Genomic DNA, 13,733 nt, shown 5'->3' with positions numbered 1-13,733 from the left:
GGGATGAACGTCTGGCCAAGCGGCGTGCTCAATAAGCGGCTCGGCGACAACGTTCTACAACAACTGAAGAACAAAGCGAGGAACTTTACCAAGCGTAGCCATCAATATGCTTCGCATCTGACTAGGCTTAACCTTAGCTAAGCCTCAGCCATTTTTTTCAGGATTCTCACTGCTACAGTATTCTGAAGAAATGTTGTGTGTGTGTGTTTGTGTGTTTTTGTGTGTGTGTGTGCGTACGTGTGTGTGTGTGTGTGAGAGAGCAAAGCTTCAGTGTAGACCAGATCCAAATAACACTTATATCGTCTTTGCAATGCACAAGGTTCTTTTTAAAACACAAACGCCGATAAAGTGTACTATTTAGAGCTCTGCAATGCAGCCGGGCTCGAATCGAATCATGTCAGTATTGTTCATACTGCCAAGCAGTAATCAGAGGGAACCATCGGGTCCCCACGCTCGCAGCTGAAGAGCCGTGTAAACTCGGGCGAGTTCATGACCACTAGGTTGCACATGCGCTGCAGGTCCAGCGGCGTGGTGTCCGAGCGAGCCACGTCCTTGGCGCACTCTGCCTGGCAATACTTAACGAAGAATGTTTGCTGGCGGGCGGGTGCATCGGCGAATGTTTCCGAGCGAGAGTGAGACGCACTCGCGTGAGATTTGCTAGCTTCCAGGGCAACCTGGAAGGCCACTGCTTGCAGCGCCACCTGCGGTAGTAGTTTCCAGGTGGACAGACCGGTGGTCTCTCGACCGAGACATATCGTCATATTATTCGTTAGAGCAGAGATAATACTTCCTTTCGAAGATGTCGTAACGCCATCGGTTTCTTCTCTGACGTAGCGTAATAGCGCGGCAGCTAGTTCTGTACCGAGAGTGGCATAGTTAAGCAGGCTGTGCTGTCCATGACAGAAGGAGGAGGGCTTGAACGACTCTGCTGGCAGCATCAAAGTTCCTGCGGAAAGACCAGATCTTCCTCTACTATCACTTTGGCTATTCTTCACTATGTCTTTACCTCGAGCAGAGCTCCGTTGCCATTGCGCTATGTTACAGTACAGGCTCTTAGCGCTCAGCTGCCCCAGATTCGATGTGTCTTTTCCGAGCGAGGAAATGAAGTCTCTCGCTGACGGTATGTCGAACCTGACTTTGTCTAGCTTCGCAATAGCCGTGAGAGCTTCCTGAGATTCAACGAGTTTTGAGCTGCTTGACAGCATAGTTTTAAGCGTCGAAACGATCGTCCTAGCCACAGACTCGGCTTCGTGGTTATCGTCGAAGAATCCCATGATGTAGGTCTCCAGGTCTTCCCAAATAGCGCCAAAAAGGTTTGTGACCAGTCGTAAGCACGCTTCTGAACGATCGTCTTCATTTAGGGCTTGGATAATTGGCTCGGGAAGCAAGGCGTGGGCCATTGCGTAAATGACAACCTCTTCTAGTTTGATTCGGCGAAAGAGAACAGTGAAGACCGGATTAATTCCTTCGGCCTTATCTGTTCCCTCGTCCGACCACTGGCCACTGCGCGAAGTGTATACCTCCACAATTTTTTTCCAATTGCTGCCGTTGCTGCCTTCCTCAGTGGCGCTTACCTGAACGTTCAGTGATATACCCGAGAGTTTCAAGTCGGCCAAAGCTTTTCCGAGTTCTTTGTCGGCAACCAAGAGGTTTCTAGTAGTATTTAAACATGCCTGTTGATCCACGTAGAAAAGCGCTGTTACAGCCATAAGGATTTCTTCGACGGCACTCGGCTTCAGAAATGAAGAGAATGGTCTTGAGAAGCGAATAGTCGAGGTTCTGCTAGGACTAGTCTCGAAAGATAGGAATGGCTTGATCCCGTAGTTGTAAGAAAGAAACGCGGACAAGTTGAAAATGTCTCGAGGAGTCTTCACCGAACCTGGAAGCGAGAAAGATGCAGAGGAACAGTGCGGTTGATTATATTTACACCTTGAACTGTACTCATGAAATTTTAATAATTGAGCAAAGAAAAAGAAAATACCCTCAAGATTTTGATGAAAGAGCTCAATGGCATGCGTACGAAGAAGTTAAGAAAGCACGAAAAGAGTGGGCTGTTGCGCTTTTTTTCATCATGTTGTGTTGACCGCAAGGTAGAACACTAATGTACCGTAAATTCCGGTATACTGTCCGCGGACTGTACATATTTCAGCGTTAAAATTCTATGCTGTGCACGCTGTCCACAGGCGGCTATAAAGTAATTTTAAGGCGTAAGCCGTTCTTGCCTCATGAGTGGAGTGTACGGAAGTTTGTGGACGCAAATTGTCCGCACAAACTGTTAATCATAAGTTGTATGGTAAATGAAATAAAATGCAGAAGTTGATTACGCAAGAGTTGATAAGCAATATATATCTATCAAAATAAAAAATAAAATTATTAAAGAATAGAAAAACAAATCTATATAAACCTAAATTAAAAATAAACGAAAAACGAAAATCAGAAACTAAAATAAAAAAGAAATCAAGAAATCTTCTACCTGACAATTTGGGCTCGGTACATTGCAAGGTAAGATTTTGGTCTAAATTTTCGCTGTGTTGTATATCTGTTGTTTTCTTTGATGAATCCCCCCTATGTAATGCCCGCATTGGGCCTTTAGGGTATTGAAATAGAAATAAATAAATAATATGAGGAGGTAGAATCCACGCAACTAGTAATGCAACGAATGCGATGTGGAAGCAATGAGCATCCGTATTTGCGTGCGGATTTTCTGTTCAGCTTTCTGTCATTATTTCACTGAAGGGCCGTTGTAGAACTTCCTGCTTTTTCATCTGAGTTCGAAGAAAAATGGACAAAAATGACTTTTTTTTTAAAACAAAATCAACGCTTGACGCACAGTGTAGAACGGGAGTCCGTATTACAAAGCTTAAAAAAAAGACTTCCACCCGAAGTGCCTAGCTAGTACTGAGCCTCTGATATTTTAAAATGTAGTCGCCTAGTTTACTTATTTACCCTCAGGACCAGGGGCATTACAGAGGGGAATGGTTAAAATATTCAATGAACAAGAAATGCAGTTAAACGTTATAAAAAAAGTTTCTCCTAATCACGCAATGTTAGCTAAATATTATCTAATCATACAATGGAGCGAGACGTTATAAAACCCGGTTTCACCTAACCATACAACGTTAGCTAAGGAGTTTAGAAATAGTTTGTTATCATTGATCGACACAATGTCACCAAGAAGGTGGTTCCATTCGCGAAATGTAAATTGAGCGTATGACTGAAAAAAAAAAGTTCTAGTGTTGCCACGACCCACACCACCTTTGTGAATGTGAATTACGAAGTTGACCAAGAAAAGCGCAATTTGGAACAACTCACTTAGTAGAGCTTGCTCGGTGATGTTGGTGATCTCAGTAAAGTAGCGCATATTCTCCCGGATTGTGGACGCCGGGGAGATGGGCATTGCGAGGCACGACCTGAAGACCACACCCGCTTGGACAGCCACGTCCTGGCTGGCGTTGCTCAAGGACAGCTCGGTCAACGCGTGCTGGAGCATCGTTCTAGCATCGCCATGCTGAAAATAGGCACAGCAAAAGAAACAAAATGAATCTGGCCACATTGAAAGGCCCATTATTCGTAACAGTAATTTCTATGGTTCCTTCTTTCTCCGTTCTTCTTTCTATCGGTAGTTGCGACTTCTGGCATGTTGACTCAGGCCCAAACAAGCAGTGTTATTGGCCACCTCCAGCATGGACAGTGGAGCTGACCAATCGCCACAAAGTCTGTCAAGAAATTTCAACTTGAGAACGTCCTGATTTTCCAGCATATCAACGAATTTTTCGATATTTTATACCACGAGCGCACTGCATCCTTGGCAAAGTATGTCCCAAAGCGAGCGGTGCATTTGAAATGTATTTTCACCCACGTTTATCCTTTTGTTGCTCAGCATAAATGGGCGCACTTCAAGTAACGCTGCCTGGAACCATCACTTCTCTTTCCTCAATGGCAATGAGCAAGAAAATGCTAGATTATTTAAGGATAACACTCTTCACTGCATAGTTAACTACGGACCAAGAGTTAAATGTAAATCTGCATGAACATGCCCTGTGCAAGCCCATTTCTTCTCTTTGATTTCGATCAGGATGTCATCAGCCCGTGTTGTTAACTACTGCTACTTTGAATTCACCGACGAAGCGAGAACACCGTACATTTACATAGGGCTCGAAACAAGAAAATCTCCTCGGTTTTTGAAAAGCCGAAGACGTGTCACCTGTGTCTGGCCACTGCCTCGAGCTGTGGAGCATGCAAAGGCATGGAAGTCCTCGCACGGGTCGGCGTAGTAGTTGATGGCCTCGCGGGTGTCGTCCGACGCCCTGTCGCAGCGGTAGCGGATGGTCATCCCATCCACCGACCAACCACCGAAGGCTGCCGCCTTGGCTGGATCCAGGGCTGCCATGCTGCTGACGGTCCGCAAGGGACGGAGAAGGGACACCAGGAACGAGAGCACAGCGATGAGGACGACGGCCCACACAGAGCGCCTAAAGAAAGTGCCGGTCATGTGGTCTTCGCGGACCTTCGCAGACATAGTCAATCGTTTTCTCCGTTTAGTCCACGGATACGCGTACAGCCCTGACGGGGCCAGATTTCCTGTTCTTCGTCTTCCTTGCCTAGTACTGCTCCTAAGCGCGCAAAGTACAATGATGGTTGGTTGGTTAACATCGCAAAGCGATCAGACTATGAGGGACGCCGTAGTGGAGGGCTCCGCAAATTTCGACCGCCTGGGGTTCTTTAACGTGCACTGACATCGCACAGTACACGGGCTTCTAGAATTTCGCCTCCATCGAAATTAGAAAGTACAGTGAGCCGATCTTATCTTACTCACAATACGTGATAGGTTCAGATTGCTGCGTGCTACTAGTGGAACTACCCTTTAATTGCATTACCAGAAACTACCCATCCCTCAAGGGTGGAAGGTAAAACTAAGATAAAATAAAAGTAAGATAAAACTACCCATCCGTGGCTACTCAGTAAGATTTACTGCTAAGCCCTACACCATTCGTGGCATAGTTCAGTATCCTAAGCGCCCTCTCGAACCGTTCGTATGACCTACTTGAAACATAAATGTGGTGTTCCAGGCTAAAAAAGGAACCGCTCAGGGGAGACCACTGCCAAATATGGTCCAGTCTATTCTGAGTCTAGTTTTTCCATCGTTTCTGCACCAGCGTGCATTTCATCGCCAACTGTGCAAGACATGAGGCAATATTAGCTCGTAACGTCCTGCGATGTCTAAAACATCGACAGCTTAGAAGGACTTTTGAGAACGTCCGAAGAATAATGGAAAGCGAAGTGCGAGACCGAGGAGGGCTGCTAAGATGCCCGTATGCTGGTTGCGCACAAAACTCCGGGTGTTTCTGCTGCTTTCGGCGTTGTATTGGGCTACGTTTCTAACAGTGAGACGAAACAGAGGAAGAAGAACTAGGAGGACGAGATGGGTAAGCGGAGACGGGGTCTCGTTTTTTACCATAATTTCCATCCTATTGCAAGGCGCTTGCCCTCTAATATACTAAATGGTCTACTCGCTGAACGCCTACAAAAGTTCCCCCATCATGATGTCGTCTCTACGGATGTCTCTGGGGACAGCGAGGAGGCGCGATCGGGATTTATTAGCAGACGCCCTCTTGTGGTCATTCCGCTCGTGTCTACAATTGCGCGCCGATATTTCTATTTGAGTGTTTGGCACTTGAAGTGGCTTATCCCGCCATTCCTTCCAATGTGTCGCAGGTCATTGTTCTCGCAGATTACCTCTCTAGTTTAGCATCTCTAGAAACCTCAGGGAACGCTCTTTTACCCAGACATTTCCCATTCTTGTATCCTTCTTCTATGCTTGTGCTGAAGCTACCGCAAGAGAACGTTTGTGCACAAAAGAGTTGCCTCCCAAAGATAGTCTCGACAGCAATCGAGGCTGCTTAGAAGCATTCAAGGAACGCCACAGAATGCGCGTTGAAGTTGACCTGGCCCATTCGGAAGATCTCTGGTCGCTTCATGGCCACTCTCATTCTTGGAAGAGGAATAGACACACAGTGGTCGCATGAGGGCGATGCTCGAGGAATTATGGCAGGGTGACATGAAATGCAAAATTGCAGTTGAGTGAAACTTTTCTGATCTCACACCGTCAATGGAGGAACTACGCGCAAGAACATTTTACTTTCATGGAAGCCTGTCATGCGTTAAATATCTACTCTCCGCATTACGCACCCTGCCCGAACACATCTAATCTCAATCTCGTTATACTATACTGGCTCGGGTCGGTGCGCTACATGCCCTTCATTTCAGAACAGTTAAGTTTGTCAGATTTTTAGAAAAAAAATTGTTCAAGCCCTTGGGCTTTATTGCTGTTTTGCCGCCAAGAGCCTTCAACAAACGCCACCTGTACTCGATTAACGGAAACCCTTATCAAAATACGGTTTCGAGATCTAATTTATGAAGTTTAGTTTTTGCATGTTGATCTTACTGAAGCAGCGCGAACAGACGAAGGCTAGTGGATAAATAATAAAACCGCCCGCTTTGCAGTTATTTCTCTATCTGTCCCGGTCTGTTTTCACCGCCCCACTCAGCTAAGTTACAAAAACAAATACCGGCAACGTCGTTCCACTTTCCGTTGCTAAGATGCTACAAATATCGAGCATATAATGTAGCTATCTTCAACGTGTTGGAAACATACGACAAACAATAAACGTTACGGACATACTCATGAGCAGTAGCAGTTTCCCTCTCCGGCCAAAGCTCTATACGTGCCTGTGGTGGATGTTTCGAGGCCTTCCTATCTTACGTCATATTGGGGTCGCTTCTGGTTCACGTACCATTCCTGGAATGCATGGTTGATTTAGTAGGCCGCAGCTGCGAAGCATTTATTTCATGACAAAAGCCTTTCAGCTGCATCGTCAATAATTCTCATTATATAAACCCCTCAAGCAATTATTATTCAACGACTCAGAGAGCCGGCGGATAATAAAAGAGCTTCTACTGCGCAACCATACTTTAAAAAATTCGCTGTGGCTTAGGTTGGTTAAGCCCGGTAATTGCGAAAGCAATGTCCGTACCTACGCCATGGTACAGCTGGTAGTGTAGCTGGTGGTGGTGCTTGTGGTTAGACTTGTGGTGATGCATCGGTTATACAATCCAATCCAAACCAATCCAATCCCATCCAATCCAATCCATTCCAATGCAATCCAATCCAATCCAATCCACTCCACTCCTATCCAATCCAATCCAATCTAATCTAATCTAATCTAATCTGATCCAGTCCAGTGCAGTCCAATCCAATCCAATCTAATCTAATCCAATCTAGTCTGATCCAGTCTAATCCAATCTAATGCAATCAAGGTCAAATGAAGGTCAATGGTGGTCACCGCCGCGGCACGGCAAAGGCGTGAAAGTGCAAGTAGTATTGCTTTCGCAATAAAATGCCAGACTGAGCACAATGTTCTGAATAAAACTGATTGTTAGTGGTTACGAATATGTGTAAAAATAGTCATATAGCGCTTCAATGATATTTTGGAACTGATGTCGTGGCTAAAGAGGGGATTGAAAAAGGCTACATGTTTTTTTATTCGTGTATGAGTGCCACAGCCACAAGGGCTGATGGAGCAGAGTTCTTGTACTAATGTACTCCGCTAAACATGAAATGTAGAACGCTTATGTCCTGTGTCTTAATTTTTTTTCGCTGAAAACTGTGCTTACGCTTTTTCTTACCTTGCATTTTTTCAACAGCTGATAGCGTGATCTACCATGCTTCTCTCTGTAAGTTTTTCCAATTTAAGAGACTGCTAACTGTGGCTAAATGTGAGGCTAAGTAAATGGCCTGAAACTGAATTGAGGGAACCACAGCGAGCTATAGAATTGTAAATGGCAGCAGTAACATTAATATATAGCAAGGGAGCAGAGTGGGTTAAGGAGTTATTAGCATACTTCACCGTGTCGTATCTGACATCTGCCTATGAAATGTGTTTGTTCGAATGGTGGAAGTTATTAAAGTAAAGCGCACCGACCCGAGCCAGTATAGTATAACGAGCTTGAGATTAGATGTGTTCGGGCAGGGTGCGTAATGCGGAGAGTAGATAATGGTTAGTCCCTTATGGTAATGTGGATTCCAATGGAAACCAGCGGGAAAGAGTCAGGTGAGCGGGTGAGATTAAAATGAGGATCAAATGTGGCCGCAGGTGGCGTAAAGAAAGGGTTGGTTCGAAGACAAGAGAAGAGGTCTTGTCCTGCAGCGGAAGTAGTTAGGCTATTGTTGTTGTTGATGGTGATCATGGCAATGATGACTGTACAATGTGTGCTTGCGATGGCATGAGGAAGGCGAAGAGTTGAGCCCAGTATGAACGGTTAAGAATGCAGCAATGGGCTGGGCTCTGAGCTTCACATTCAACACCAGCGATGTACCGCCAGCTATAACAGCGCATAGCGTTTTCGTACCAGTGCAGCCAGACTCTGTTGACTCTCAGGCACCGAGAAAGTCTCAAAGCAATGCCTATGAAAAATTTACCAATTTTACACTCTGCTTTCCAAGCTCCCGCTCCATTGGTTTCGCAGCTGAGTTAGACAGATACTCTGCTTTTTTTTCTTCAAAATTGGCTGTGGTTTGACGAATGGTTCCCCCGAGTAGAACTGCGGAAGCAACGGCACGGCAATCGCAGCGGCGGCGGCACCTCTGTGTCACCAGCGTAGCGGTGGAGTCGGCGGTGGCCCCAGCGGCCGCAGCCGTGTGACGTCACTTCTCCTGGAGAATGCACTGCAGGCGCAGCAGCGACGGCTCTGACGTCACTCGCTCCTCGCGCATGCGCAGTTGGGGCTACCCGGGGCTCCGCGAAATCGCTCGCACCTAGCGTAGTGTTGCTTCCGCAACAACAACAACAAAAAAAGATTAGTAGGGTACCCGACAATTACGCTACTCTGACCTCCATGTCTCTCCTTTCTTTCGACAAGATCCCCACAACCCCAACAGTCCCTTGCCTGGTCAGTATCATTTTGTTTTTCTGGTTTCTCGCTTAGCTTTGGATTTCTCAGAGCTGCCACTAGGGGCCCTCATTTTCATGTCGCTGTTTGTAGTGAAAGTGTCGCCGCCAACAGTCTTATGCTTCTCCTACCCATCATTTCATTGTAACTGTGATATGAAGTGTCCCGTTAAGAAAGCCATGACCGGAAGGCTGTCACATCAGTGTACTAGTTTACCAGCGTTTAGTACGCTAAATTATCAGCTCTCTGTAATCGTCTTCACTTATCATCTGTCTTGCCGTCATTTCAGCCATTTCAGAGATCTAATGTGTCCTTTATTTGCCGAGGATATCAGAAGCGACACGAAAAAACTGTTTATCACTTAACGGGACAATCTCTATACTTTACATGCAGTGAAAACACTGAACATTTGGTGGCAAATCTTCAGTACAGATACTTGCGCACTCTCTGACGGCATCCCGCAAATTGCTCAGAAGCGGCTACACTAAAGTAAGACCGAACATTAAAAAAAAGTGAAACAGTTGTCAATAGGCCACGGTTCGCTGGATGTTGCGCCACCCCGCTAAGCAACCACAACAGTGGATCAAAAAATCCTCATTTTAATGTGTGACTGTACCAGACAAAGCATAGTGATCAAAACTGTTGTACTTAACTTCTTCATGTGACAAACTCGTTTTATTTGCGTACCGAGAAAAACTTTTCAGATGAGCTCTTTTCTGCTAGCAGAGGAACTTAGCGTGGCGGTCTGTAACGTGGGGGACGCTTCCCTGTTGTCTAAGTATATCCGCTTGTAGCACACACCATATCACGCTGAAAAGCAGACAGATGAGAGAACCGGCCAAAACCTGGTCAACACGACTCGGGGAAGAATGTAGCTGAGAGCATAGAATTGCTAGGAATGCGTTCCGAACGCGCACTGATATACCCTCGTCAGACCCCGCGTACATTGTTATGCATATTTCTGTTTTACGGAAATCCCCCCCCCCCCCCACACACACACTAAAAAAGAAAGCTCATCACACCTGCAGCCTAAATGCAGTTGTAATTCGGAGAATACTCACTGTGCTCCAAACGTAGTAAGCTTTTCAACAAATGTGAAACAATACGGGCGCTCTGAGCAACCTCCCAAGCTGATTGATTTGTTTAAACTAGGTTTCTGCTTCAAGTTGCCAAACAGCTCCCAATGCTCTCATGGTTTACCATAAAATATCTTGTAATTTCGATTTAAATACGCATTTTCTAGTGAACGTATTTATCTAAATATACGCCATAAAACGTTGCTGCATATTTATGCATGCCCACAGGCGCGTAGCAGAGAGCACGGGGAAAACTTCTAAGGGAAGAACTGTTGGACTTACGGCTGCCAAATTTTGTGTGTACATTCACGGGACCACAGAGGCTTGAGATACGTATTTATGTTAGCGCTGACAGGTCAAACTTTTGCTCAGAGGACATTTGGACGACAGAACACTTGATTTGTAACCTGTGTAAAGGTGTCACGTAAAGGGCACGTCCTTAATAGGAGCGGAAAACTTCTTTTCGAACGCTGGTGGAATTACCTGCACACGCCACCCACGGTCTTCTTGCAAACGCCGCAGATGAGTCGGGCTTCCTCAACTACCTCGCGCAGCCACCACCGTGGCCTATGTACCACCGTATGCCCTACTACAACCCCTACTACCATCCGATTCCACATCCGCCGCTGCACTATCCACTTCCGTGTCCTCCTCAACCTCCGCACCCTTTTCCTCCCTTTCTGCCTCACGCCTACCTTCCTCCTGAAATCGGTCGTGCCACCAGAATCAAAGGTACGTCCTCCATATTCCTTGGGCAGGAACGCTGACCTGATGAATTTAAACCTGGTTCTGGAATTACGTGAAATGTGTCTTCTTTCGGCTCCTAGATATGACGCCGCCTCCGCAACGCGACGTCGACACGGCGCTAAAAGGCCACGCTCTCAATTAAAGCGTGAACCTCGGTTGTCTTCGTCCGTTACGCTAGTCCATTTGAAAAGTTTGGCAAGCAATGCACCACGTCGCTGGCTTTTTATGACAGCCTCTGACGTCACTCCGTGAGGGAAATAAAAAAGGCGGATACACAAAAGCTTAGGAGAACACTTAAGCTCCGCCTTAAGGGTATTACGTGGCATCGTGAATGAATTTAAGTCTGTACGTATATGCGTAATTAGTAATTCTCTACTCCACATTCAAAGATCGCTGGGGGTCTTCGTACCACCTCTGGCACAGAGGTGTAGCAGAGGTAAGCGATGCGCCAGTACACCGGTAGGTAGCTCTTTCAGACACAGCCACCGCTGGGGCTTGGCTCTTACAAAAATTTTTTTCGACAGTCTATGGACTGTCCATAGACTGCTGTCTATAAATTTTACAGACTCTCTGTAGACAAATCCTAGGGATCAGTCTATAGGCAAGAAAAATGCTACAGACAGTCTATAGACGACCTATAGATTTATGGCCATACACTTTTAGTAGACTTTTGTCTATAGACAGTCTACAGACTATGAATAGAGAAAAAGAAATATCTACAGGACGGCAATAGAGTCTATAACAAGTCTATAGACTGTCTATGGACCATTTTTGTAAGGGGTGAGACCCATGTTGCCCTCCCCGAGCTACCCCGCGCGACCAACCAACTGCCATCTTTGACGGTGGGAAGGTTGCGATGACGTCATAAGGTCACGTGGCCTAAGTGCTAGGTGGGCCGCCAGATTTTTCGGTTACAACGTCACCGCCGATGGCAATGAAGACGACACAGACGGTGAAGCCGAATTTCCTTCAGAAGGGATCCTTGCACCTATGGCGTTAAAATGCTATCACGTTAAAAGCTGCGACCAACGGAAATAAAGGGACAGCGAGCAGACAGGGAGATGAAATAAAATAGGGGAGCGATAGGGAGAAAGGACAAGGTTAGGGACATATAGTAAATGGCACTACTATCAGTAAAGCAACTGTGACATTTTTGCTGTGCCAACTGACCCTATTTTGAACAAAAATATTTGGGTTCTCAACAATGGTCACGTGACAGCTATTTTCTCCCTGTTCACTGACACCTTGCTGTTCTTTTTCAGCACCGCCGTCGGAAAATGGGTGGGTATTCAAACATTGCCTTCACCTCTGGCTTAGCTTCTGATCTTGACGGCTGTGCATCTTAAAACATTAGAAAAATTCCGCGAACAGCGAGAGTGGTGCCATCTTGGCAATATGGCGTCGCAGCCCTATGAAGGCACAATACAATTTGGCCACTCGTGTGGGACGTCTAAGTCTTAGCCGCCATTTTGATGGAAAGATAGCACAAAAAACAAAACAAAAACGGACGAGGTACTTGAAGAGGCACACGAATAGAGCTTAGACTTCAGTCAACCGGATGAACAGACTTTCGTAAAAGATACTCAACGATAGACCATACTCGCACTGTCGACCAGGTGATAGAGAAGCGCTCACAATATAACTGACCCCTACATCTAGCTCTCATGGATTATGAGAAAGCATTTGTCTCAATAGAAACCGGAGCACTCAAAAGAAGCATTACGAAGTAAGAATGTAGAAGAACACAATTTCAACTTGTTTACCTGCACTCATCGTGAGCTGCGTTGCTTATACATAGACTGTGTTACAAAATGTTTTTTTTCCTTTAAACTGCACTAAGTGGTGTTTTTTGTTTTCTCTAATTTGTATTGTTTGATCTATTTTGCTTTTTATTGTACTGCTAAAAGATACTTAACTTATGTAATGATGTTTGGATAATCATGTAAATTGCCCATATGTACAAACTAGAGGTAAGATTTTTCTTGGTGTTAATAATGTTAAGAAGAACAGAAAGCTGGGCGAGTTGGTTGGTATCCATTTTTTAACAGCGCGAAAAGACGACGACGTTTACACACACAACAACACAGCGCTCGTGTTGTTGTGTGTGTAAACGTCGTCGTCTTTTCGCGCTGTTAAAAAATGGTTAATAATGTGTTTTGCTCTCAATTGTTTTCTTTTGTTTTTTGTTATTTTTTTCGTCGCCTGTCACTGCTGCCCGGTATAGGGGGCTGCGGCTCAGTCAAGCTGTCTATGACAGCTTTTTCTGCAGCTCCTCTGTCACTTTTTGAGGCAGAAATAAAAATGATTGATGATTGATTGATATTCGGGAAAGCTTTGCGCAGATTAACACAAGACGGAAGAGAAGAACCTGAAGTAAAAGTACTAAAGGGTAAATATAACGGCTGCACAGGCATCAGTCCTACACAAAGACAGAAATAAAATTCCAACAAGTAAGGGTGTCAGGCTGGGAGACATGAAGGTTATACGTCTGCAATGGTCACTGTGTCAAATATCGAGTTGATAAGTCCTGCAATTTTGTTAATTTTGCGCAAAACGTGCCTTTCTCGCCCATCCAGAACACCGTCGATGACTACTATCGTGATTTGTGCCACGTCCGCGCTTATCGGGCTCAACGTGTTCGGCTGGATAATCTTCGTTATCGTGATATTGGCTGGTAAGAAAAACTTCAGCAGCTGATAGAGCAACTATCTACGCGCAGCGCAAAGATGACTTAACCTCCAGTAGAAAGCAGTTAGCTTTCAAAATTAGCCTGATCTGGTTTCGCGACTTGCCTTGGAACCTCCTTGTCTCGCACCAACCTAGAATTGTTGGTAAGCCGCTAAAAAGCATATATAGGGACTCCCTGACCTTATTATCTGCGCCAGGACAAATGAACTCCGTAGAGCTTGTTCCGTTGTGGGTGACCTCAGTTAACTGATTTCTGTGTTCCCGGTAGCCCAT

The 13,733-nt window shown here is 45.5% G+C and overlaps 1 protein-coding gene across 1 annotated transcript; it reads right to left on the bottom strand.

Annotated features, from left to right (window-relative positions):
- Nucleotides 1–407: 407 nt before the first annotated feature.
- Nucleotides 408–4,519, bottom strand: LOC149348520 (uncharacterized). The gene is made up of 3 exons (XM_089541782.1): nt 4,205–4,519; nt 3,313–3,508; nt 408–1,879 (listed from the first exon to the last, which is right to left on the bottom strand). Exons 1-3 carry the CDS (start codon nt 4,517–4,519, stop codon nt 408–410), a joined length of 1,983 nt encoding a protein of 660 aa, XP_089397908.1.
- Between the last annotated feature and the right edge of the window lie 9,214 nt (nt 4,520–13,733).

The sequence above is a fragment of the Amblyomma mixtum genome, chromosome 4 (assembly GCF_055824585.1).
Source record: "Amblyomma mixtum isolate Tamu chromosome 4, ASM5582458v1, whole genome shotgun sequence".
Lineage (NCBI taxonomy): Eukaryota > Metazoa > Arthropoda > Arachnida > Ixodida > Ixodidae > Amblyomma > Amblyomma mixtum.
This window is presented reverse-complemented; position numbering and strand designations above follow the sequence as displayed.

Coding starts and splice junctions, on each gene's coding strand:
- LOC149348520 (XM_089541782.1), bottom strand. CDS start 4,519: ATGTCTGCGAAGGTCCGCGAAGACCACATGACCGGCACTTTCTTTAGG. Junction 3,509..4,204: donor GAGGCAGTGGCCAGACACAG/GTGACACGTCTT, acceptor GCCTATTTTCAG/CATGGCGATGCTAGAACGAT. Junction 1,880..3,312: donor CACCGAGCAAGCTCTACTAA/GTGAGTTGTTCC, acceptor TCTCGCTTCCAG/GTTCGGTGAAGACTCCTCGA.